At 40.0% G+C, this 26,946-nt stretch overlaps 1 protein-coding gene across 5 annotated transcripts in view; it reads left to right on the top strand.

Moving 5' to 3' along the window:
* The first annotated feature begins 7,732 nt into the window (after window positions 1-7,732).
* The window catches only part of LOC149252757 (P-loop containing nucleoside triphosphate hydrolases superfamily protein), a 330,493-nt gene continuing 311,279 nt past the window's right edge, over window positions 7,733-26,946 (top strand). For all 5 annotated transcript variants that reach the window (XM_089459802.1, XM_089459800.1, XM_089459798.1 and 2 more), the window contains exons 1-2: window positions 7,733-8,095; window positions 8,826-8,946. Coding sequence is in view for 2 of the 5 variants with exons in the window: in XM_089459800.1 (XP_089315926.1) it covers window positions 8,940-8,946 (7 nt within the window). In the remaining 3 variants the exon portion in view is untranslated. The remainder of the gene's footprint in view (window positions 8,096-8,825; window positions 8,947-26,946) is intronic.

Here is a 26,946-nt window from a genome sequence, read left to right as displayed (position 1 = left end):
TCTAAGAGGAATTTCAACTATAAAAAGTGTCACCCGGTTCCTTTTCTGGTTAAGATGTTGATCTAGTAGTTACTATTGTTTGAATTAATTTGTTTAGACTCATGTTTGTCATTATTGTTATTCATAGTGACCACAAACATCCTAGGTTTGGATTGGGAAGAGATGGTAATTTTGCAAGTTGTTTGCTTGTTGAGGGTAGCCTTAACTGTGTTCTTGGACCTAGTTATAAAGTGCATTGGCTTACTGTTGTTTCAATTAAATTTAATCCTTAAATGCTGAAAACTGTAAAGTCTAACACTTTTGGAGACACTCAGACAACCTAGGAAGGAATATTTCCATTCAACTTGTTTTTGGACAAATCTAATATTTCTAATCCTACACATTGGCCAATATGATATGGGATTCTAGATTGTTTTCAGATATATCTAATTGTTGTAGTGAAACCAAATCACCAATACTTTCAGGAATGCTCCCAGAAATATTGTTTGAATTCAAAAATAATTTTGTAAGAGAATGAACTTTTCCTATGCTTTTTGCAATTGTAGATGTAAAATGATTGTCGTTTAGAAAAAATTGTTGAAGATGGTTCAAAGTGGCAATGCCCTCCAGTATTTTGCCAGTTAGATTGTTTGCCCCTAAATTTAAGGTGGCCAGCTATCTCAATTTTGTTATGGCTTGAGGTATGCTATCAGTAAAGTTATTTTGAGCAAGATTTAGGTAGATGAGCCCAATCAAATTGCCAATAGCTTCAGGTATGGTACCCATCATGCTATTTTCAGCCAGATTTAGGGTAGAGAGGGGATTGGACCAGTGAGATCATTGTATCCAATGGACAACACCTGGAGAGAAGTGCAGTTGCTTAGAGAAGTTAGAATACTTCCACTAAGATTATTGTTGCTTAGGCGGAGTTGTTCTGTTCTTTTTCATCTGTAGCTAGCCATACTAGCCAATACTCTTCATTATGGTTGTGTCATATTTTCCAATCAACTTTAAAATGATTCAAAATATAGAAAAATAGAAAAAATATATATTTTCATGAAAGTGGAACTGTAAAAACTGAAATAAAAACTGTGAGAAATGAAAATAAAACTGTAAGAAAAATGTGTTGTAATTGAAATAACTAACTTGAATACACTTTCAAATGTTATTGATGGTTTGTCTCCAAGGCCGGTGAATAGTTTGAATGTTAAACATGCAACTTCAGCAGTGGTTGAACTTCTTTTATAGTTTTTGGCACTTGAATTTAATTTGTGGTAAGGATGGACATGGATTGCAATGACTTCATTTTGAATGTGTGATCTGGATTTAATTGTAGGAATTTACAGGGTAAGTTCCTCAGAAAGAATACCAAAAGGACACCGCTCACAACCAGATCACAGATCAATACACCAGTATTTTGATGTGGTTAAAACCCTCAAAGAGGGAAACAGTCCACGGCCTGTCCCAACGTGGGTACTACAGGCAATTTATTAATCAAAGAATGAAAATTTACATAAGCTTCTCTCATGCACGGATTACCCGAACAATGACCCTCCATGCGCTTTAAATAGAACTCATGGACCAATCGGGTGTCAAGCCACGGATCAAGTGTCGGTAATACCGAGGAGAGAATGAACCGTCAGATCACTACATATCGTGACCGTTGGATTGTAAGTTACAAAATGTACAACGGTAAAGAAACACACTTTACCTAACTCTATACCTAACTCTACACTAGACCAAGTTGAACTTAACTATATCTTATGTGTCGGAATATCCTAACATCCCCCCTTAAGAACAACTTGGGATAGGATTGAAGGATTTACAAATATGACACAATAGGAGAAGGAAGGAGGCACTAGAGCCTATCCCCCCTTAGTGACAACTTCCTGAACTCCAAGCATATATCGAAGTTTAGTGAACTTCGCCTCTGTGAGAGCCTTTGTGAAGATGTCTGCAACCTGATCATCTGTTGGACAATATTGCACTTCAAGAACATGGTCATGAATGAGCTTTCTGATGAAGTGCATGTGTAGTTCAATGTGTTTGCTGCGCTGATGCTGGACTGGATCTTTGCATAGCTGAATGGCACTTTGATTATCACACCAAAGTGTGGTTGGATGCTGCTGCTCAAAGCCAAACTCTGATAGGATCTGACGAAGCCACAAGGCTTCCTTACTAGCTTCCACGGCACCACGATACTCTGCTTCTGCTGACGAAAGAGAAATGGCAGCCTGTTTCTTACAAGCCCATGTAATAGGTCCTGAACCAAGAGTGAAGACATAACCGGCAGTAGACTTCCGATCATCAGGGTCACCAGCCCAATCAGAATCAGTGAAACCAACTAACAGAGGAGCTGCTTTGGCACTGTAATGAATCCCAAACTGTACTGTACCTCGAACATAACGAAGTATTCTTTTAGCTGCTTTCCAATGACTTTCACGGGGGTTTTGCATAAAACGAGCAACAAGGCCAACAGCAAAGGAAAGATCAGGACGAGTATGGGTTAAATACAAGAGTTTTCCTACAAGTTGACGGTATAAGGTAGCATCAACTTCAGGAGAAGTACAAGAGACTGAAAGTTTGACTCCAGACTGAAAGGGAGAAGGGGCTGGCTTACAGTCTTCCATGTGAAAATGACGAAGAATATCACAAGCATACTTGGACTGGGAAAGGAAAATACCCTCCTTGGATTGCAAGACTTGAAGACCGAGAAAATAGTGTAAGTGTCCTAAGTCTGTCATTTCAAATTTCTTTTTAAGGCTGGACTTCACATGGTTTATAAGGTTGGGATCACTACCAGTAAGAATAAGATCATCAACATAAAGAACAAGGATGATAAGAGAGTTGCCCACTTTCTTGGTGTAGACAGTATTGTCAGAATGACACCTAGAAAAGCCAGATTCTAAAAGAAAGCTATCCATTTTGGCATACCAAGCCCGAGGAGCTTGCTTGAGGCCATAAAGGGATTTCTTAAGTCGACAAACAAGGCTGGAGTCTGTTTGTATGAAGCCAATGGGTTGTTCCATATAGATTTCTTCCTGCAAGTCCCCATGCAAGAAGGCAGATTTAACATCCATCTGATGGACTTCCCATTTTAAAGAGGCAGCAAGGGAAAGAACAAGGCGGATAGAGTTCATTTTGGCAACAGGGGAGAAGGTTTCAGTGTAGTCAATGCCTTCAACCTGTGAAAAGCCCTTAGCAACGAGACGAGCTTTATGTTTATCAACTTTCCCATCTGGTCCATACTTGGTTCTGTAAACCCATTTACATCTAACAAGTTTGCGTCCCTTTGGTAGAGGAACAAGATCCCATGTATCATTTGTCATCAATGAATGATATTCTTCATTCATAGCTGCTTCCCAATGTGGATGGCCTGAAGCTTCTGCAAAAGTGTCAGGATCATGATTTACTGGAGCTTGAGCCAGTAAAGAAGAGGCTCTTTCAAACTGAGAACGTGTACGTCGCTGATCTGTAGGATCACCGGCAAGATCACCTGCTGCATCCCGAGTAGCACGGACCCATCTTGGAAGTTGAGGATCCTGAGAAGGTGGGGGAGGATTATCATCCTCGCTTTCATCATCTGAAGAAGAAATGTTTTCAAAAGTAGAAGAGATAGGAAGAGGTGGCACATCCGCCGGACTAGGCTCGCAGGCCGATTTATTTTCATCAAATTTTACATCTCTTCTAATGATAACATTTTTGGACTTAAATGGAATAAGTCTATAACCTTTTACATCTTCAGAATATCCAACAAAAGTACATTTCTCACTCTTAGGTTCTAAAGCTTTATGCTTTTCATCTGGAATATGGGCCCATGCTTCACTTCCAAACACACGAAAGTGACTTACATCTGGTTTAATGGAACTCCAAGCTTCTTCTGGAGTGATATTCTCTAGAACCTTAGTAGGAGTGCGATTGATTATATAATTTGCACAATTAATTGCTTCGACCCAAAAACTAAGACTGAGTCCTTTAGATTGCAGCATACAATTAGCCATTTCCTTTAAGGTGCGATTTTTCCTTTCAGCTACACCATTTTGTTGTGGAGTGTATGGAACAGTATGTTGCATTTGAATTCCATTTTCGGTGCAAAAGTTGATGAATGTGTTTTTAACATATTCTCCACCATTATCAGTTCTTAGCTTAAGAATTTGATGTCCAGATTGTTTTTCAACAAAGGCTTTGAAGGCCAAAAATGTGTTAAATACTTCGCTCTTGAGTTTTAAGAAGTATACCCAAGTGCGTCTGGAAAAATCATCAATGAAAGTTAAGAAGTACTTGCAGCCAGAGAATGAAGCAACAGGAAGAGGACCACATAAATCACTGTGCACAAGCTGTAAAGGGGCTGAGGCGTGCCAAGAGGCACGTTTGTCAAAACTGTCCCGATGATGTTTTCCGAGTACACATCCGGAACAAACACCATCTCTGCAAGATACCATAGGAAGACCTGTCACCATATTTTCTTTACATAGATGCTGAAGGGAGCGATAGTTTAAGTGACCAAATCGCTCATGCCAAAGTTTGCTCACTTCATCATTATGAGCAACAAATACTGAGGGAAGATTTGATGACCCAAAGTTGTGAAACTTATACAACCTTGTGGAATCATCAGCAAGACCAGTAGCTAGAATCTGTTTAGGATCTTTTAGATCCTTGATTACAACATCATGAGGTGAAAATTCAACAATTTTACCTTCACCTGAATGAGTTATCTGATAGACAGATAGAAAGTTGCAGGATAAGGTTGGAACACATAATACATCATTAAACTGACCATTGTCTAGATGAACAGTTCCAGTCCCTACAACATTAAGAGATCTATCATCACCAACATATATATTTTTGGTGTTACAATCATTTAAAGAAGAAAACATGGCTTGGTTTTTGGCCATGTGATAAGAGGCTCCAGAATCAATGAGCCACTCATGAGAATGAGAAGAAGAAGAAGATACATTTAATGCATAACCAGACTGAGATGATTGACAACGACATGCAGAAAGTGCCATTCCGGAAGTTGAAGTTGAAGTAGGCTCCACATGGATGTTATGTTTCTTCATTGCGGCTTCCAAGGCTTCCATCTTCTTAAAGCATTTAGATTCTAAGTGGCCATCTCGATTACAAAAGTTACAATGTCTATCAGTCTTCTTCCATTTGTTTTTATTGGTCTTATCATTTTGCTGAAATGATCTTTCATTTTGAGGCTGAGTTGGTTTAAGACCATTCTTTTGAGGATATGACTTCTTAGGATTCTTTGAATTTGGTTGCTGCTGGGCGGCTAACGCTTTCGTGGAAGAGTTTCCAAGATTAAGAAGACCAAGGTGTAAGAGTTTTTCTTGTTCTCTTATTAAGGAATCACAAAAGGAGTCAAAGGAAGGGGCCTTGTAGTCTTTTCCTTGACAAATGAAAGCTTCCCTTGTAGAATGGAAAGTGGAAACAAATACAGAGTAGGCTGGTCCCAACTTAGTAAGGATGGAATAAATAAGGTTACCATCTTCTTTCTTAACTTTAACACCTTCCAAGAGATATCTAAGGGTCTTGAATTTGGACAAGAAATCTTCAATGCAAGAAAAATTATTAGGATCCAAAGTAAGCAACTCATTTTCAAGTTGATGGGCTCTAATTTCATTTTTAATCCCAAAAACTTTAACGAGTTTTTCTAATGCTTCATGAGGAGTCTCAAGTTCTGCAATGTGGAATCTAAGATCAGGAGAAATAGACATCCCTATCAAACCACGTGCTTGATCTTGTCTATTTTCCCATTTTGCAGCCTTGTCTTCATCTTTTGGTTTCTTCTCTTGGTCTGTGGCTATTCTGAAGATACCTTTACTTCTAAGTAAATCTTCCATGTAGGCTACCCATTGGAAGTAGTTAGTGCTGTCAAGAATGACTTGGCATGGACTTTCCATTTTTTAAAAAAAAACTGAAGCTGAAGATGCTGAAAGTAAGTGTTCCAATGGATAGATCTCGAAAAAATAGGCGGTTTTAAAAAAACGGCTCTGAAAAAGGCTTCCAGATGAAGAAGTTATGGCTTTTTGAAAAAAAATTGTTGACGTTGCCGGCAAAGTGCGCGAATGTGCGGGAATGAAAAAATCCGCCCCCACAAAATGGAGACTTGAACCCAAGACCTCTACTTTCTTAAAATAGCTTTGAACCAATTGATCTATACAAAAAATTTGAGAGAGAGAGAGAGAGAGGGGGGGGGGGGGTCTTGGTTTGCGTGCTTGCCTTGAGAAAGCTCTTTTTCCCTACAAAACACAAAACACAAAACCCAACACGAATATGCAAAGAAAAACGAACCTTGCGGCTCGAAGTTAGCTTTAGCCAAAAAAACTAGAAATTTTTAAAAAAAATATCAAAGTTAGCTTTAGCCGAAAAACTAAATATTTTTCTCAATGTTTCTGATTTTCCGAGATCACACTAAGGTGCAGGGAAAAGAGCATACGCATGAGAAAAATCCTTCCTTTCTGTTTCTGATTTGCCCAGATCGCACAGAGTCGTAGGGCAAAGAGAATACGTAGAAATGAAAGGTATAGATCCGGTTAAAAAAAAAAGGCTGAATAAACCGAAACCGAAATAAGCAGAGAGAAAATAACAGTAAACTGCAAAAAACACTGTATACCTCCCGATCTGAAAAATGACGCAGCGAGGGCTACCGGAAACCTTTTCGCGTGAAACGAAAGGGGTTCCTCACTGGAACAGATGCTCCGAACGCAACAGAGCAGTTCTCTCGGCCCGAAAGCAGTCAGAAACAACAGATCTAGGAAACGACAGCCGCATGCAGTTCTACCGGCTTCAGATTTGGATCACCAACGAACGCGGCCCTCAAATAGCTCTGATACCATGTAGGAATTTACAGGGTAAGTTCCTCAGAAAGAATACCAAAAGGACACCGCTCACAACCAGATCACAGATCAATACACCAGTATTTTGACGTGGTTAAAACCCTCAAAGAGGGAAACAGTCCACGGCCTGTCCCAACGTGGGTACTACAGGCAATTTATTAATCAAAGAATGAAAATTTACATAAGCTTCTCTCATGCACGGATTACCCGAACAATGACCCTCCATGCGCTTTAAATAGAACTCATGGACCAATCGGGTGTCAAGCCACGGATCAAGTGTCGGTAATACCGAGGAGAGAATGAACCGTCGGATCACTACATATCGTGACCGTCGGATTGTAAGTTACAAAATGTACAACGGTAAAGAAACACACTTTACCTAACTCTACACTAGACCAAGTTGAACTTAACTATATCCTATGTGTCGGAATATCCTAACATTAATTGGATGCGATCCAATGACTGAAAATTCGTTATTTGTTGATCCATGTGTTTTGAGCTGTTTTAATGAGAAATAAAATGGGTTGGGTGTCATTTATTGAAGTTATTGGGTTGTGTGTCATTTATTAAACGCATCAGGTTTACATGTTATTGGTTTGGGTGTCATTTATCGAACATAGTGAGTTTAAATGTTAAACAACGTAGCAATTATGGTGCAAAATGGATATTTATTTGGACTCTATAACTTTAGTATTGAGTGGGGGTTTGAAGTGATTGCTACTTTGTACTTTTAGAATAGACCATTTTGCAATGATTTATGGTTTTATCTGTTTTCTAGTTGAATGAATATGATTATCTTAAATATTAAAATAATATTTATGGTCACTGATAAACCCATTCAATTAGGAAATTTTAAACATATTTACACTTAATGTTATTTATTTTTGTTTAAATATTAGTTATAGAGATCTCTCCATGTGACATAGCGCATACACATAAAACCCGTCGAATTTAACCACTGAAATTTCGGGTGATATACAACTTTTGGATTCCCCGAAAAAGTCGTCGAGCTGACTCACCTAATCAAGACCAGCGTGACAGAGGAGCCTGCGCTGACCAACCCCCCGGTCGTGAGCCTCCCCGCCGTTCCGATCAACACTGGCGCAAAACCTGTTGAAAGCCACCTCCCCAGTCACCACCGAATCCATCCGCTTATTTACTTCGTTCCTCTCTGCTCTGTGCCGTCGGTTGGTATTTTCTTTCTTGCCTGTGTAGGAGTTTACAGGTTATAAGCGGGCGCAGATCAAAAGAAAACGAGACCTGCTTCTCTGGTTTGATTTTAGACACTGGCCTTTACAAATTGTTGTTACTATTTTTAGTTGTTTTCTTTCCAGTCATGTTGCATCATCACATATAGACAGCTGGTCTTTACAGTTAGTACTGAAGTTACCTAAGAATTGTGCTTGACCTGAACCCCAAACACGGTACGAATAACACGGTAATGAATAGTGACATAAAGCTAACCATGAAAGATAGACTTGTTCGCTGGCAGATATAGCACGGTGTAATGCATTTCTTGAAACCGAAACCACCCCATTTCAGGAAATATTTTAGATGCGTTGCTTTAGTAAACTCACTCAACGTATAAAGTAATAAGCTGAGAATTTAATCTAAATTAGTCGTGGAAAGCTCCCACCAGTCTAGCCCAAAACCACAGCGCAAATTGTTAGAATGCATTTCCTCATTATTGCTATAAAGTATGCCTAATTAATTGATGGTCTCCCTGTATGCAGTTTTGATTGTTTAGACATGCTGTTTGATTTTGTCGCTACTCGAATATGACAGTAAAGTACATGGCTGGTTGTGATCCCAAAATGCTATATAGTTCTTGAAATTTCCTTTTATGACAGAGGCCCGCTTTAGCAAACTGCCCTTTTTATTATCCAAATCCTTACATAAAAAATGAGCTCTTTTTTTCAAAGGCACTGAAATGCACAGACTATTTTAATTGCAAAATTTGAAAATTCACTAAATGTACCTTGGCGCATATTCTTATTTTAGGGACACTGTATACTTTCCTGTGTGATTCATGCTGAGCATTACGTTGGCGACATTGGGCGTCAGAAGAAAAAAGAAAGTAGGAGTAAGTCCCAAAACAGAGATTGAAAATACGCAATGAAAGGTATGTTCCATAATCCCATGCACATAACCATTTCAAGGCCAGATTAGCTATAACATTGAGCTATTTCTTTATATATATTTGTTTTGAGTAGTGATAAGTTGTGTTGATTCAACCTTTTCCTGCAGAATGCTTGATATCAGAAGCACTGTGAAATTAATTACTTAATTGCCATGATTTTAATCATCTAAAGATGGGACTCTAATATTCAAGAAGTCCTCTTCAAAACAAAAATCTGATACGCTCTTACGGGTATATTAATACTGTTAGAATTCAAGGTTAATTCACACTGGCACGCAGTAGGAAATAATTTTGCACAAACATCTGACATTTTATTCTATTAAGATGCTTGACTTCAGAGTGCGTCTTATTTACTGATATATTAAGGGAAAGGATTGCATATAACTTCCTAGGGAGATTTATCTACCCATTGGTATCTTTGAAGTTTTGCAATTCCTCAGATCATTTTGGTTCAGGGTAATTTTAGGTACCTCTTTTGTGTTAGAATGCAACTTGTTTTGCGAACCTTGTGTCGTCCTCTATGAGTCGGTTTGCCAGTGAAAGCAGGCTGGTACCTCATCCTATTTAAAGTGGTCTCCCAAACCAATTCGGGGTCTCATCGCATCTGATCTCCTTGATAGTGGAACCTCTCATAGAACTCTTTGGAAGATACAATTACAGAGTGAACAATATTGCATGAAATAATTGTTAGTTTACCTTTTTGTTCTGAGCATGTTCTCCTGTTGCTGGAAGAGTACTCAACCTTTGCTGTAGGCACTTGTGGACGAGCTTCTCATGTAGGAAAGTTGTCTGTGTGCACCTCGTTTTATTTTTGGTAGGATGCATTTAACTAGGTATGCAAGGTGCATTTCTTAGGACAGTTACCTCTTGAATGTGGTGCAAATTGGCAACTAGGGCCAAACTCCACATGGGTCATCTTATTTATGACAGCTGATATTTTTATTAGATTCCTCTCTCGGAGAGGTGTAGGATTGATCTAAAGATCATCCAATTCTGACATGTACAAATGAAGATATGAATTTATTTATATTATGGACAAATTGTCAAGGTCGGCCAGCAAGCAAAATAGGCACACAAGCCCCCAATTCATCATCAATGTTGCATATAAAAAGAAGGAGACCTTAAGTCATTTTCACCATCATCTCATCACACATATCTCCTCTTGTGATTGGGCACACTATCCGAGGCAGTCTTCTCTCTCTCCACACGTGTGAACTAGGGTTTCTGTTTGCTGCGTTGACCGAGCTGCTGGGAGGCTGTTTGACTGTGTTGACTTGATGCGTTGACCTGTTTTGACTTCGGTTTGGGTGAGGAATCTCTGTCTAAGCAGGCCACAATTTTGGGCACGAAAATCGAGGAGTTTTGACCAGCGTTCACTGTGGTTAGGGCTTACCACAAGTTGACTATTTGACCAGACTTTGACTGGCCAGAATTCGACTGTTTTGAGGGCTATTTCATCTTGCTGTTTGGAGGTCGAAGTTGACTGAAGTTCTCTGAATCTTTGAGGGTCAAATCTGCCTTGTTGACCAGCGTTGACTTTTCTGGTTAGGGCTCTTTTGCTGCTGTTATAAATTATCAGAATTTGTAAATTGTACTCTCTCTCTCTGCTGAACTATTGAAGACTAAAAGAATATTTGATCAAGGGTTCCCCATGTTGGGGTTTGTCCCTGGCTGGTGCCACATCTTGTGTCCTCTTGTCTTGGCTTGTCTTCTACTGTTTATGTTTATGTTCTATCAACATTTTACTTACATGTTTATGTGATTGCTAAACTGAAATTGATATTGGGCTCATAAAGAAATTGAAGTAAAATTGCTCTAAAGCATAGAACATACCATTGTTGCCTAAAATTAACATGGTATCGGAGCTGAGGTGAAAATAAAGCCCCAAGCAAGAGTGAAAGAGAAATCACCAAAGACAGTTGGACAAGGACAAAAGACTCAATGGGTTCCTCATCCTACTTCCCAGTTGAAGACAAGCTCCATGATAAATCAGACTATCATGGATGGAAGATGTCTGTTGATTTGACCTTGGAAGAGAAGGAGGTGATGGATTATGTGCAGGGTAAAATCCCTAAGCCTCCTTCAAATGCACTGTCTGCTGTGAAGACGAAGTACAATAAGGCTGAAGTCAAAGTGAAGAAGATTATCAGGGATTCCATTGACAAGCATCTGGAAGAATTGATGTCGAGATGCATTCAAGAAGAAACAAGAATGGTAGAGCAAGAAATGCCTTCTAATAGAATCAACCCTACTGCATTCTCCGCTCATGCCAAAAGGAGGAATAATGCACGGTCTAAAGGTCATTTCCATGGAAAGCTTGGATTTAAGGGAGGAAGGAAGGGCAGGTGCTTTTATTGCAATAAGTTTGGCCACTATACAAGGGAGTGTCCTAATAAAAGGGATACACCTCGAGATGATGACTATCATAACAACTCCAGGGGCAACTTAATCAACAACAACAACAACAACAACGATTAAAGGAATGACAAGTCCAATGGCAAAGGAAAAAGTAATGTGGGACATCAAGGAAATGGTCGACCCTCCAAGAAATCAAGGAACTCCAAGTATGATGAATCCAATGTTGTTAACAATAAGCAAAAAGAGTACTATCTTATATCGGCCCTCTCCACTGCCTCTCCTTCGGACACTTTGGGAAATTGGCTGATTGATAGTGGTGCCTCAAGGCACTTCACCGGATACAAGGAAGCCCTCTCTAACTTGATAGAAAATGAGACAAACTTGGAGATCATCCTTGGAGACGATGCCACCTATCCCGTGAAGGGAGTAGGGAATGTTACCCTTCAATTGAATCAAGGTAACACTATTCATTTGCAAGAAGTACTATATGTACCCGATCTCAAGAAGAACCTGGTGTCCATTTCAACAATGGAAGATAAAGGATTCAAGGTGGCTTTTATCGATGGAAAGGTACGTGTTTGGAAAAGAAATTTCAAGGATGCTTTTACTCTTGGGTTCAAGGTTGACAGTTTGTATCAAGTTGGAGGAAGTCCATTGGGAGCCATGTCTTGTGACACATCTCTACAATCTGAACTATGGCACCGGAGGTTCGCCCATCTTCATTATAAGGCCCTACCCGATGTGAGACAGATGGTGATAGGTATGCCCGAGTTCAAAGTAGAGCATGAAGGTGTATGTCCGGGATGCACTGAAGGAAAACTTACAGGGGGACCATTCCCCTCAGGTAATAGCAAGACCACATACATATTGCAATTAATCCACTCCGACATATATGGTATGATTCCTGTAAACTCCTTGGGAGGATACTTATATTATCTCACCTTTGTGGATGATTATTCTCGCAAGACCTGGATCTACTTCTTGAAGAAGAAGGATGAAGTGTTCACCTGGTTCCGACATTTCAAAGCCTTGATCGAAAACCAATCCGGGAAGAAAATCAAGATATTGAGGACTGATAATGGGACTGAGTATGAATCCAATGAATTCCAAGATTATTATAGAGAAGCTGGCATTAAGAGGGAGACTACAACGCCATACACTCCTGAGCAGAATGGTGTGGCTGAAAGGAAGAATCGCTCTATTGTAGAAGCTGTCTGTGCCATGCTTCATGATCAAGGCCTTCCGAAGTTTCTATGGGGTGAAGCTGCAAATACCGCCATGTATGTTCAAAACCGATTCCCTCATTAAGCATCGGGCTCCAAGACTCCCGAAGAAATGTTCACTGGTAAGAAACCCGATGTCTCATTTTAGAATTTTTGGAAGCACTGTATATTTTCATGTGCCAAAAGAGAAAAGAAGCAAATTAGGTGCATCTGGGAAGAAAAGAATCTTTGTGGGCTATAGTGAAAATTCTAAGGGATATAGAATTTATGTGGTTGGTCAAAAGGAGGTTGAGATAATTCATGATGTCACCTTTGACGACGATATGGCCCTCAAGAAGATCAACAACCTTCTTGTCCTAAGGAAGGACAAAGAAGCTAACACAGGAAATCAGGGTGAAAAAGAGGACGAAATGATGCCTGATGTTGATGAACCTATGGATCTTATTGATCCACTCCCTCATGAGCCTTCCTCCTCCAAGAGGAGACCCTCATGGCTTAGGGAGACTCTCGAAGATGCTGAGAGGCACATTGCACCAAGGGGGACTTTCCGTGAAAGCAAGAAGCCGAACATGTACCAAGGATATTTGACCGCCATGAGCACTATCATTCAAAATGAGCCTTCATCATTCGAAGAAGCCGTGAAGCAACAAGTATGGAAGGATGCTATGAATGAAGAATACGGGTCAATTAAGAAGCATGATGTCTGCGATGTGGTCCCTAGACCTCGGGACAAATCGGTTGTCACTTCTAAGTGGCTCTACAAAATCAAGCATGGAGCTGATGGAAGTGCAGAAAAGTTCAAGGCTCACTTTGTTGCTCGAGGCTTCTCTCAAAAGGAAGGTGTAGATTACAATGAGATATTTGCACCTGTTGCCCGATACACCACCATCTGCTCGATCAGAGCCCTCGCTGCCTCACAAGGATGGAAACTGCATCAGATGGATGTCAAGACCGCCTTCTTGCACGGTTCAATCAAAGAGGAAGTCTATGTGGAACAACCTGAGGGGTTTGAAGTTCATGATCAAGAATCTCATGTATGCAGGTTGAAGAAAGCTCTCTATGGATTGAAGCAAGCACCTCGGGCTTGGTATGAGAGGATCGATAGCTATCTGATGAAGCTGGGATTCACTAGAAGTGAAGCTGATCCGAACCGTTATTTTAAGATTTAAAATGATAAACCTCTCATTCTAGTACTTTATGTGGACGACCTCTTTTTGATAGGTGCAAACCCTCTCATTCTCAAATTTAAGAGGGAGTTGGCTTCTGAATTTGAGATGAAGGACCTAGGATCGATGCACTATTTCCTAGGGTTGGAGGTCTGGCAAAAGCCAGGTGAAATTTTCCTCTCTCAAGGAAAATATGTTGCGAAGATATTGGAAAATTTGGGATGGTGGACTGCAAGCCTGTGACTACTCCGATGGAATTTAACTTTAAGAAGTTATTTGGTAGTGCTGTTGGACCTAAATTGGGAAATGCTTCCGAGTATCGTCAACTCATAGGAGCACTGATGTTCTTGGTGAACTCCCGTCCGGACATATGTTTTGCAGTTAACACATTGACCCAATAAATGGTTGAGCCTCATCATATACATTGGATTGCTGTCAAGAATCTTCTAAGATATCTTCGGGGCACAATCACTCATGGATTGAGATACACTGCTAGAAATGTGACGCTGCATGGTTATTTTGATGTTGATTGGGCTGGCAGTGTGGTGGATTGCAAGAGCACTTCTAGATGCTGTTTTGCGTTGGGTTCTGCTTCGATATCCTGGATGAGCAGGAAGCAGAAATCGGTTGCCTTGAACACCACCGACGCCGAATACATAGCTGCTAGTATGGCCTCTTGTGAAGCTGTTTGATTGAGGAAGCTCTTCAGTGAGCTATTTGGATATCTGCTGGATACCACATGATCTTCTGCGACAACCAGAGTGGGATTCGATTATCAGAGAATCCTGTGTTTCATGATCGCTCCAAGCATATAGATATCAGGTACCACTTTATTCGGGATATGGTACAACAAGGAGCAATAAAGCTCCATCACATTGGGATTGATGAGCAGGTCACCGATATTTTGACAAAGCCCTTGGGGAAGGTCAAATTCTTGGCCTTCCGAGAACGACTTGGAGTCGTGGAGAGACCATTTTATGAGGGCCTTGTATGAGATGAACATTGACCTCTGGGAGCTCTGGGGGGCTTGGGGTACTTCTTGGAGCGGTGACCAACCATAGGGTGAGTGGTTCAGCCTTCCCCTAGTGGTTTTTTGTGTACAGGGTGAGTGGTTCATCCTTCCCCTGTGATACCCCTTGGCGACATGTGAGCAGGACGAGTGGTTCATCCTTCTCCTACCGAGACATCCTACCCATGCAGTCTGGGACTCATGGGAAGTACCTCTCATCTGGCCAATGAGTAGGGAAATGAGGATAGGGACCATAGTACTACTGATGGATGCATTGTGTACTACCGTACTCCCTATGCTAGGATGTCCGATATTGATCTAGGATCAATGGGAATTGACTTCGGGTCAGTAAGAGTGGTATGAGACACTCTCTTTTGATTGGGACTGACTTCGGGTCAGTAGAGAATGGTATGATACATTCTCGATCACTTCTTCTTCTTCATAGTTCAGTAGAGAAGAGCAGAGCAGTGCATGGATGACAGAGATGGTACAGATTGGCATATGGATTAGCAGGTGGAGTTCTCCCTAGTTGAGAGGGAGTGTTAAAATTGGCAACTAGGGCCAAACTCCACATGAGTCATCTTATTTATGACAGCTGATATTTTTATTAGATTCCTCTCTCGAAGAGGTGTAGGATTGATCTAAAGATCATCCAATTCTAACATGTACAAATAAAGATATGAATTTATTTATATTATGGACAAATTGTCAAGGTCGGCCAGCAAGCAAAACAGGCACACAAGCCCCCAATTCATCCTCAACATTGAATATAAAAAGGAGACCTCAAGTCATTTTCACCATCATCTAATCACACATATCTCTCTCTCCTCTTGTGATTGGGCACACTATCGGATGTAGTCTTCTCTCTCCACACGTGTGAACTAGGGTTTTTGTTTGCCGCATTGACCAGCATTGACCAAGCTGCTGGGAGGCTATTTGATTGCGTTGACCTGTTTTGACTTCGGTTTGGGTGAGGAATCTCTGTCTAAGCAGGCCGCAATTCTAGGCATGAAAATCGAGGAGTTTTGACCAGCGTTGACTGTGGTTAGGGCTGACCGCAGGTTGACTGTTTGACCAGACTTTGACTGGGCAGAATTCAACTGTTTTGAGGGTTGTTTCATCTTGCTGTTTGGAGGCCGAAGTTGACTGAATCTTTGAGGGTCAAATCTGCCCTGTTGACCAGCGTTGACTTTTCTGGTTAGGGCTCTTTTGCTGCTGTTATAAATTATCAGAATTTGTAAATTGTACTATCTCTCTCTGCTGAACTATTGAAGACTAAAAGAAGATTTGATCAAGGGTTTCCCCACATTGGGGTTTGTCCTTGGCTGGTGCCACATCTTGTGTCCTCTTGTCTTGGTTTGTCTTCTACTATTTATGTTTATGTTCTAAACTTCTATCAGTGTTTTACTTACATGTTTATGTGATTGCTAAAATGAAATTGATATTGGGCTCATAAAGAAATCGAAGTAAAATTGCTCTAAAGCATAGAACATAGCATTGTTGCCTAAAATTAACATTTTTGTTCAGGGTAATCTTAGGTACCTCTTTTGTGTTAGAATGCAACTTGTTTTGCGAATCTTGTGTCGTCCTCTATGAGTCGGTTTGTCTGTGAAAGCAGGCTGGTATCTCATCCTATTTAAAGTGGTCTCCCAAACCATTTCGGGATCTCATCGCATCTGATCTCCTTGATAGTGGAACCTCTCATAGAACTCTTTGGAAGATACAATTACAAAGTGAACAATATTGGATGAAATAATTGTTAGTTTACCTTTTTTCTCTGAGCATGTTCTCCTGTTGCTGGTAGAGTACTCAACCTTTGCTGTAGGCACTTGTGGACGAGCTTCTCATGTAGGAAAGTTGTCTGTGTGCACCTCCTTGTTTTATTTTTGGTAGGATGCATTTAACTAGGTATGCAAGGTGCATTTCTTAGGGCAGTTACCTCTTGAATGTGGTGCATTAGTCAGTGAGAGATTCCCTTATCCATGGTGCATACTCTAGGAGTTCCACTCTTGCATGTGGTGTGAGAAGATTCCCTTATGAATGGCCCATTCATTCCATGCATGTGAAACACTTAGGAAAGATTCCTTTACATGCATAAGCCTGCGAGGCACACCACTCTGAGGCTTTTCTTAGCTTGTTTGTAACCTCTTCTTCTCCTGATATAGAAATGAGAGGAGGGTGCACTAGTTAGATGAGTTAGTGTGTGAAGCTTTTTATTGTTGTGAGAGCTTGGTGTGTGTGCAGCCTGTGGTTTATACAAGCTGCTGTAGTTTATTCTTTCCGATATAATAGAGAGATATGTGATTGCTGCTGCACAATTTAGCATGCTTTCCTGAATTTGTAGATATATATTTTTAGATAAAATATTTTGTTTAGTGCCGGATTGATCTAATCTCGTGATATTCAGTGGCTGTACTTTTTGAGTTATCAATCCTATGTTTTCATAGTTGCAGATTTGAAGTTTTGATAGGTGTTTTCCTAACATCTCAGTTTCAGCTGTAGGATTAATTCGTTGAAGTTCAGATTCATTTATCATGTACTGAAAATTTAACATGGTTTCAGAGCTGTACATCTGAAATATTCCCTTCAATGCATGGAGGAGTTTGTTGCATGTGAAAGGTAGCTGTTATTGGAGGATTTCAGTGGGCGTGATGCTTTAGGAATCTCCAGATTGTAGTGATCTATGCCTGAGATAAGCCTAAAGAGTTGTGATGGGTTTATGGGTGAGATGCCCAATAAACTCTAGTAATTGGAGTGTTGGTTTATGCTTATGAGAGGCAATTTGAACCTGTGAGAGGTTGCTGACATGTTTTCTGACTGATCTGTTTGTTTAGAGCGTTTTCAGTGAATTGTAGGATTGGCTAACTTTGAGATGTCTGGTCTTAGAGAGTGTGATCAGATAGGCGCTTCCAACTTCACTTCTTGGAAGTGCAGGTTTCGGATGTTGATGAAGGAGGTTGTGTTGACAAATCTAGTTTTAGGAGGAACTTCCTTGTACATGTTTAGTGTGAACTGCAATAAGTGGTTTGAGACATTTCTTTTAGACTTTTAGTGACCACTTAGGAAAAGTGGGAAATATTTCCATCTTGTAATTTCACTTGAAAAATAAAAGAAAAGGTGAAAGTCTTATGTTTTGAAGTGAATTAGTCTTAGGAATCTAAATGAAATGTTCTAGAAGTTCTAGAACATTAGTGACTTAGGTTAGGATTTAATCCTAGCTGTACATCTTATGATTGAGATAGGTGGCAGCTAGGATTGAGGAGATTGTTATTTTCTCTTAAAGCATAAAGAGGACGAGATAGGAGAATTTGAACACACATGAGAAGAGAGAAACAGAGTTGGAAGAGGAAAAAGTGCATTCAAGTAGAAGAAAAGGAGCAGATTGCTGAAGTTACCAGTGAGTACAGCAGGCTGTAGAGGCCATACCACTGCTGTAGCTATCCTTTCCTTATGCACGGGCTGTACACCCTTAGATCTAGCTATACAGTCTCTGTGATTGCTTAAGTACAGTTCAGTTCAGTGTTGGGAAGGAGGGAAGAGGAATTTGTTGTTCACAACAGGTTGAAAAGAGCAGGTCATACTGTTGTAGTTTTTTCCTTTACACAGGCCATTCACTTTAGATCTAGGAGGTTGAATGACCATACAACTTCTAGTTGAAAGCAGGTTGCAGAGGTTGCGTTGTAAGCTTTGATCAAAGGATTGAAAAATGTTATTTCTTTTGTTGTTCATTTTCTAGTTGTTCTGTGATTGATGCCATGTTCAAAAATTTATTTTTCTGCCTTTAAATAAATTCTGTTTTGAGTTGAGAACAGAGCTAGGGTTTCCACCTGCAAGCAGACCAGCTTTAAGAGTCTGCAATGGCTCCCTCTGGAGGAGGGCGAGCAGCCTCCTATCAAAATGCTGTTGCCAGAGGAGGAGTAAACAGCCATTCTTGCAGACCCATCAATTCCCATCAAAGCAGAGGGCACAGATCTAATCCACAGTCTAATCCCAATGAAAATCCTGGTGCAGCCGTTTATTCAACAGGGCATCAGACGTCGAATCAAGTCACTGGAAACCAGAAAAGAAATGGAATATGCATACCTTAAGCAGTGAAAGCCCCTAAATATGAAATCACCTCAACTCACATTACAAAAACAAATGCAATATGTGCAGGATCACACCTTAATCGGTAAATTCACGGGGTTATGTTCCATAGAAAGAGCCTTGATATGGATTTGGAAGAACTGACAATCCAAAGGAGATATAGAGCTGAAGCAAGGGTCAAAGGGATTTTCAAAGCGATATTCAACAAACTGGAGGATCAAAACAGAATATTTCGAAAGGGATTGTATTTTTTCAACTCTGCAGGATTATATATGAGATTTTGGACGGAGTGATTAGTCCCGACAAAGAGGACTTCACAACGGCCCTGGTTTGGATTGGGATATATTCACTTCCCCAGAAATTATGGGACCAAGAAATATTGGAAGTAATAGGGAACACCATAGGATTTTTGTAATGTGCTCAGAAGCCACCAAACAAGGAAGATATACCTCGTATACTCGGATATGCGTGTATATGAATGTATGTCAACCATTTCCGGCTAGTATTTATCTAAGTTACCAAGATAATATTTGGCATCAATTCATAGATCACGAACACATTCCATTTAGATGCCGAAAATGTCATGAGCATGGGCATTTTTTTAGGGGATGTGCACTCAACCAAATGCCACAATCGACCAAACCCCAAATAGAAAAAGATCAAGAGGGTTTCAAACTAAGTTGCATTGAAATGAATACGGGAACGGATACGGAAATAGGGTTTGAACGGATACGACGAATTTTCAAAAAATCCGGATACGATACGGCAAGGAAACGACACACACACACACACACATATAAATATATGGCAAAATAAAACTTTCATATTACCATTCATCTTTTAGAATCTAGATTCTATATTTAAAAATACATAATCATCATCATGAATTCTACACAAACAAATCATCATCACCAGTTCAGCTTAAACATTGTCATCATCATTAGAGATTATTATAACATTCAGCGTATCATCAAGTTTCTATTTCCAATTTCAATCATCAACATCATCACCAAAATTAATAATGTTAAATGCACACTGCATAGTACAAATTACAAAATTGAACTATGACTGGTAGTCTACTATCATATGACATATTATGGTATTCAATGTCCATTGTTCAAAAGTTTAAAACATCATCATAAATTACATTTACATATTATTAAATATGTTTTCATCCATGTAATTAAGATTCACATCATCATTTGGATCCTTTCCATGAGTGGGAGCATTGCTGCAATGTCCACTTTAAGATGCAATTATTGGTGCCTCCTCATCAAACAAAATGATATGAGACATGGCATTCAATGTCAGGAAACTCTAGAAATGGATCCAAAACCCTAAAACATGCCCTAAACTTTTCGGAAATAGGATCTTGCTTTCCAAAAAAACAGAAATGCTTTAGAATTAGGATCCTGCGTTTCCAAAAAACTGAACCGTTATTGTACCTGTTTCCATTTCCGAAACGCCGAACGACGTTTTTGGGGTTTGGGAGGGATGTTTCCGGTAACTTAGGTCTCAAAAAGTCACAAGTAGAAGAAGATCCACCAGAAGGGCCAATGGTGGAACACCATGGGAAAATTCCCAGACAAGCAATTGTTATGCTGTCCTTTCAAATTCAGATCAAGATCCGACAAATAATGAGTTGAAAAGGAGGAACAAGACACCTCAAGCTAGGAACCAGATCCAACCCCAAAGGATTTGTGAAATCTCCTAAAACCAACCTAGATTTATTTTCTCATTGTAATTAATTTTATTCCCGACAATTTATTTATTTAGCAAAATAAACAGTGAATTACCAAAAAATAAAATCACTGGAGTTATCAACTAGGCTGGAGCAGGTTAGGCTGTGTCAACCCTTCAACCCAGCGTAACTATTTCAAACCAGCTTTTGATTGGAAGTTAGCCCTTCCAATTTGAGAGGGCTCTCTCAATATTTAAAAAAAATACAGATGGCTAAGTCTGGTTTTCTATGTGATTTTTCAGGTGAAAGAGTGTGAGGACAGCCACCATTGTCCATGGATTCAATTAAAGAAAAACAACAACAAACAACACTGTTTTATGGAAGCTGAGGCATCTTTGGTTTATTAAGGTGGATAAGGGCGTCACAGTAATCACAACAAATTGAAGGAAGTTGGAGCAATGCAACATTGAATTCGTAGTAATCAAATAAGCTCTGAAAACTAATAACAAAGGAACATGATAGGATAGGACTGAAACTGGAATGATTCTCAGGTTAAAACAGAGTATGTTGCAACTATATTTTCTATTAATTGAAAGCAATACAACAGTGGTCTTTTCACTACATCGATCCCCCTTGTGGAAAGTTGAAAATATACCTATTTATAGAGAAGAGATCCCTTTACATAATCTGCCACCTGGGCTAGATTCAATCGATATCTTTTAGATCTAATCCTATCTGATTAATAAAACATGAGCCTTCATAGGAATTTCTATTACAATATAGTTCAAATACAAATGGGAGTCGTATGAACAGAACCTATCTAATAGTTACAATTATTTAGGAAAATCAAACTGTTGTAGCATGGCACTGTATTTGTGGAAAATCAAACATCTGGCTCTTCGAAATGTGCTGTGCTGTTTGCTGTTGAAATGTGCTGAAAATGCCTCGCTGTCTCTGTGTCTTGCTGTCTCTTTGTTTCCTTGCCTTCTATGTCTTGTTGTCCTGTCTTCTTCGCACTCTGTTTAATGACCATGTTGTTGAAGAAATGCCGAAAAACACCCTTGCTGTCTCACAGAGCGGAAGCGGAATAGATACTTTAACATTCGTTGATTTGGGCCGTTGATTCGAGTTGATTTAACCTGGGCTGTTGATCCAGGCCTTTTTTACATCGCAATTGCAACACAGGAGAGGGTCCTCTTAACACTGATTCATAGTAATTTCTTGATTTTCCGGATGTGATGGTTTATAGAACACATCACATAAAAAATCGCATCCGGGGAGGGTTCTCGCAGATCGCAATCGCAAGTCGGAAAGGATTTCGGGGAGCAGGAATTTTGACTATGCGATCGCCGATTGCGATATCGCAATCGACGGGAGAAGGGATATCGCAATTGGTGGAGAGGAGGAATATTGCAATCGGCGGGCAGAACAATATCGCAATCGGCAGGGGATGTGGCGATATGTGATATCGATGGAGAACTACGATATCACAATCGACGGGGGGGAGAAGAACTTTATTGCGACAGGCGAGAAAGTTTTGCGATATGCGATATCGACGGAGAACGTAATATCACAATCGACCAGTGGAGGAGGATTTGGATATGATAATCGATGGGAAGGGATATTGCAATATACAATATCGCAATCGCAATCGGGAAGGGAATGAGCAGAGATGTATGCAAAGGAAAAAGGGAAGGGCCGATAGCGATGTATTCTACGGGTCTCAGTTTTATAAAAAGGACTGTGGCATATATAAAGTATTTCAAAGGGGAATGGGTCACGACTAGAGTTTGGAAAGGGTGAATGCGGTTAGAGTTAGAAATGGGGAAGCACGACTAGAGTTGGAATGGGTTATGGTTAGAGTTAGAATGGGTTACGATTAGAGTTGGAAATGGGTCTACGGATGAAATGGGATGAGTGAGAGAAATGGGTTTTAGAGAATATGGGAATTTCTCCAAAACAATTAGAATAGACTTGTCCTTCCTTCTTTAATCTTCAAATGCAAAGCACAACAACCTTTTTTAAAAAAACAACAGATAAATATAAAGATCAGTGGTGGAAAATCTTAACTAATAAAACTAAAATTTATTTTAGTGAGTTGTCATTGATAACATTGGCTCCAATGGGGATGCTGTGACCCTGTGGTGCAACAAAGAACTAGCAGACCGGTTGCCTAACCACTGGGCTGATCCCATCTGAAGACTACTTTCAAACCCACTTAACCCAACTGAAAAGAAAACTGCAAGCTATAACCTAAAGCTGAAGGAAATGCTTGTTCAACAAGCTTATTTATGTCCTATTCTAACATCTGAAAATCCACCTGTTTAATTCAAGCGATATAAAATTTCCAGTATAACCAGACAAAGAGCTAATCCAACACCTGGGCTTCTTAACTGTGCTTGAACAAAATCAGTAGTGGATCATATATTGGCAACTCAGAAATAAAATTGAATCCATCACCTGAGCTGATAAATGGAAGAGACTTCACCTTCACTGATGACTGGAATAGACTTGCGGTAGAACTCATCTTGAAAATATTCAAGCTACTAATCTGCAAGCAGTGGAGTCACCATGAAACTTTGATCTTCAGAATTCTTTAAGAGTGGAGTCACCAAGGTAATATCACAACCTTTGGAACTTCTGATTTCTTGTTACCCTCAAGAATCAGAAAGAAGAGAATCAAAGAGAATCCTGGTAAAGGAGCTTTTCGGCTCCCGGCAGACGCACCAAATGTTATCAACCAGACTGGAGCAGGTTAGACTGTGTCAACCCTTCAACCCAACGTAACTATTTCAAACCATATTTTGATTGGAAGTTAGCCCTTCCAATTTGAGAGGGCTCTCTCAATATCTAAAAAAAAATACAGATGGCTAATGCTGGTTTTCTATGTGATTTTTCAGGGGAAAGAGTGTGAGGACAACCACCATTGGGCATGGAGTCAATTAAAGAAAAAAAACAACAACACTGTTTATGGAAGTTGAGGCATCTTTGGTTTACTAAGGTGGATAAGGGCATCACAGTAATCACAACAAATTGAAGGAAGTTGGAGCAACGCAACATTGAATTCCAAGTAATCAAATAAGCTCTGAAAACTAATAACAAAGGAGCATGATAGGATAGGACTGAAACCAGAATGAATTTCAGGTCAAAACATATTTTGCTTCAACTGTATTTTCTATTAATTGAAAACAATACAACAATGGTCTTCTCACTACATCGATCCCCCCTTGTGGAAAGTCGAAAATCTACCTATTTATAGAGAAGATATCCCTTTACATAATCTGCCACTTGGGCTAGATTCAATCGATATCTATGAGATCTAATCCTATCTGATTAATAAAACATGAGCCTTCATAGGAATTTCTGTTACAATAGAGTTCGAATACAAATGGGAGTCGTATGAACAAAACCTATCTAACAATTACAATTATTTAGGAAAATCAAACTGTTGTAGCGTGGCACTGTATTTATGGAAACTCGAACATCTGGCTCTTTGAAATTTGCTGTGTTGTTTGCTGTTGAAACGTGCTGAAAATGCCTCACTGTCTCTGTGTCTTGCTGTCTCTTTGTTTTGATGCCTTCTGTGTCTTGCTGCCCCGTGTTCTTCGCGCTCTGTTTAATGACCATGCTGCTGAAGAAATGTTGAAAAACACCCTCGCTGTCTCACGGAGCGGAAGCGAAATAGATACTTTAACGTTTGTTGATTTGAGCCGTTGATCCGAGTTGATTTAACCTGGGCCATTGATCCGGGCCTTTTTTACATCGCAATCGCAACACGGGAGAGGGTCCTCTTAACACTGATTCATAGTAATTTCCCGATTTTCTAGATGTGACAGTTTATAGAACGCATCACATAAAAAATCGCATTCGGGGAGGGTTCTCACAGATTGCAATCGCAAGTCGGAAAGGATTTCGGGGAGCAGGAACTTTGACTATGCGATCGCCAATTGCGATATCGCAATCGGTGGGAGAAGGGCTATCGCAATTGGTGGAGAGGAGGAATATCACAATTGGCGGGGGATGTGGCTATATGTTATATCAATAGAGGGTTTGCAATATGTGATATCGGCGAAGGATTGCGATATCGCAATTGGCGTGGGGGGGGGGGGGAAGAACTTTATTGCGATAGGCGGGAAAGTTTAGCGATATGCGATATCGACAAAGAACATAATAACACAATTGGCCAACGGAGGAAGATTTGGATATGATAATCGGCGGGAAGGGATATTGCGATATACAATATCGCAATTGCAATCAGGAAGGGAACGGGCGAAGATGTGTGCAAAGGAAAAAGGGAAGGGACGATAGCGATGTATTTTGCGGGTCTCAGCTTTATAAAAAGGACTGCGACATATGTAAAGTATTTCAAAGGGGAATGGGTCATGACTGGAGTTTGGAAAGAGTGAATACGGATAGAGTTAGAAATGGGGAAACACGACTAGAGTTGGAATGGGTTATGGTTAGAATTAGAATGGGTTAAGGTTAGAGTTGGAAATGGGTCTGCAGATGAAATGGGATGAGTTAGAGAAATGGGTTTTAGAGAATATGGGAATTTCTCCAAAACAATTAGAATATACCTATCCTTCCTTCTTTAATCTTCAAATGCAAAGCACAACAACCTCTTTCAGAAAAACAACAGATAGATATAAAGATCAGTGGTGGAAAACCTTGACTAATAAAACTAAAATTTATTTTAGTGAGTTATCATGGATAACAACTGGTATTTTTAACATCTAGAAATATATATATATGCAACAAAATTTAAATCAGAGAGATCAATCACACATTGCAAAAATAATTCACCCACAACAATTCTCCGTCATCTATTAATCTGGAAAATTTGGGTTTTTGACCCACAAAGATACAAGGAAAAATACAATAACTGGAACTTGTAACTCGGCCCCCATAGGATGAATTCGGCCCAAGGAATTCTGCAACCTGACAATCAGCCTCTAAAGAAAATCGGCCTGGAGAAATTTGGTCCAATCAATCTGTTGCAAATTGTCTCTACATCCTCCCACGAGCTGCTATTGCGCCATAGGAAATTCGACCTCCAACAAATCGGCTACTCCAATAAAATTGACCTCCCTCTAGTAACTCAGCTTGCAATCTCCACAACTTGGCCTCCTGGATTCGCCTTCAAATTCTCCCATACTTCTCCTCCTCTGCGCTTTAGTCTATTGAGCCACTCGCACTAGAGAAAATCACTTTCTCTTGTTGTGACTCGCTCTCTTGAGTTCTTGTGTGTCTTCACCTCTTTGCTAGGCTTCTTTTATAATCTTCATTAAGCCCAAATCCCTAACCCTAATCTCCCTTCTAGAAGATATTGGAGATCAATGGTTGAGATTATTTCTAAGTAACTTAAATAATTAAATTATTTATCCTTGGAAAATGACTTGATAGTCCACAATAATTATTGTACTTTTCCTAAGTTAGACTTAGGAAAGAAGACATAAATCACTTACTCCACCAAGCAAGCACCTACAGAGGTAATAAATCATCTTTCACATGCTAAGACACCAAGCCTATGCATAAGACTTTTCGAAGCTACTACAAGCTTTAACACTCCCTCCTAGCAAGGAAGGGATTCTCCACCACCCCCAACTTATCCCAATACTTCACAAACTTTTCTTTCACTAGAGGCTTAGTGAGAATATCTGCCACCTATGCCTCTGTAGAAATTTACTGTAGTCTCACAACACCTCTTCGGACCCTATCCCTGATGAAGTGATATCTGATCTCGATGTGCTTGGATCGATCATGAAACACAAGATTCTCAGAGAGCTTAATGCAATCCTGATTATCACAATTAATCGTTGTTGGCCCCATCTGCAGATCAAATAGTCTTGCAAGCATCTTGTGAAGCCAAATTGCCTCACAGCTCTCCATACTCACTGCCATGTACTTTGGCTCTGTTGAACTAAGTGCCACTAATTGTTGCTTCCTGTTGTACCATGAGATCATAGCTAATCCCAAGCAGAAGCAACATCCATACATGGATTTTCTATCGACAATGCTCCCTGCCCAATCATAATCTGTGTACCCCCGCAACTCCACTCCACCAAAACTGACATATCTCACTCCAAAGTCTATTGTACTTCGCAGGTACCTCAACACATGCTTCATTGCCACCCAGTGAACATCTCCACCATGAACTAGCTGAATGTTCACAACAAAACATTTATCCGGCCTAGTGTTGACCAAATACATCAAGGAACCTATCAACTGCTTGTACAATGTGGGATCCACCAACTCGCCTTCAAAAGCACTTAGCTTCTTCAAGTTAGTGATCATCGGTGTAGACATAGGCCTGCAATCCTCCATCTTGAACCTCCTCAAGATCTCAACTGCATACTTGCCCTGTCCAAGGAAAATCTCTCCTGGCTGTTGCCACACCTCCAATCCCAAAAAGTAGTGCATCAAGCTGATGTCCTTCATGAACTTTGAAGCAAGATCCTC

The sequence above is a fragment of the Pinus tabuliformis genome, chromosome 7 (assembly GCF_031772625.1).
Source record: "Pinus tabuliformis cultivar Carrire ecotype Pingquan chromosome 7, CPIR1, whole genome shotgun sequence".
NCBI classification, from domain to species: Eukaryota; Viridiplantae; Streptophyta; class Pinopsida; order Pinales; family Pinaceae; genus Pinus; species Pinus tabuliformis.
This window is presented reverse-complemented; position numbering and strand designations above follow the sequence as displayed.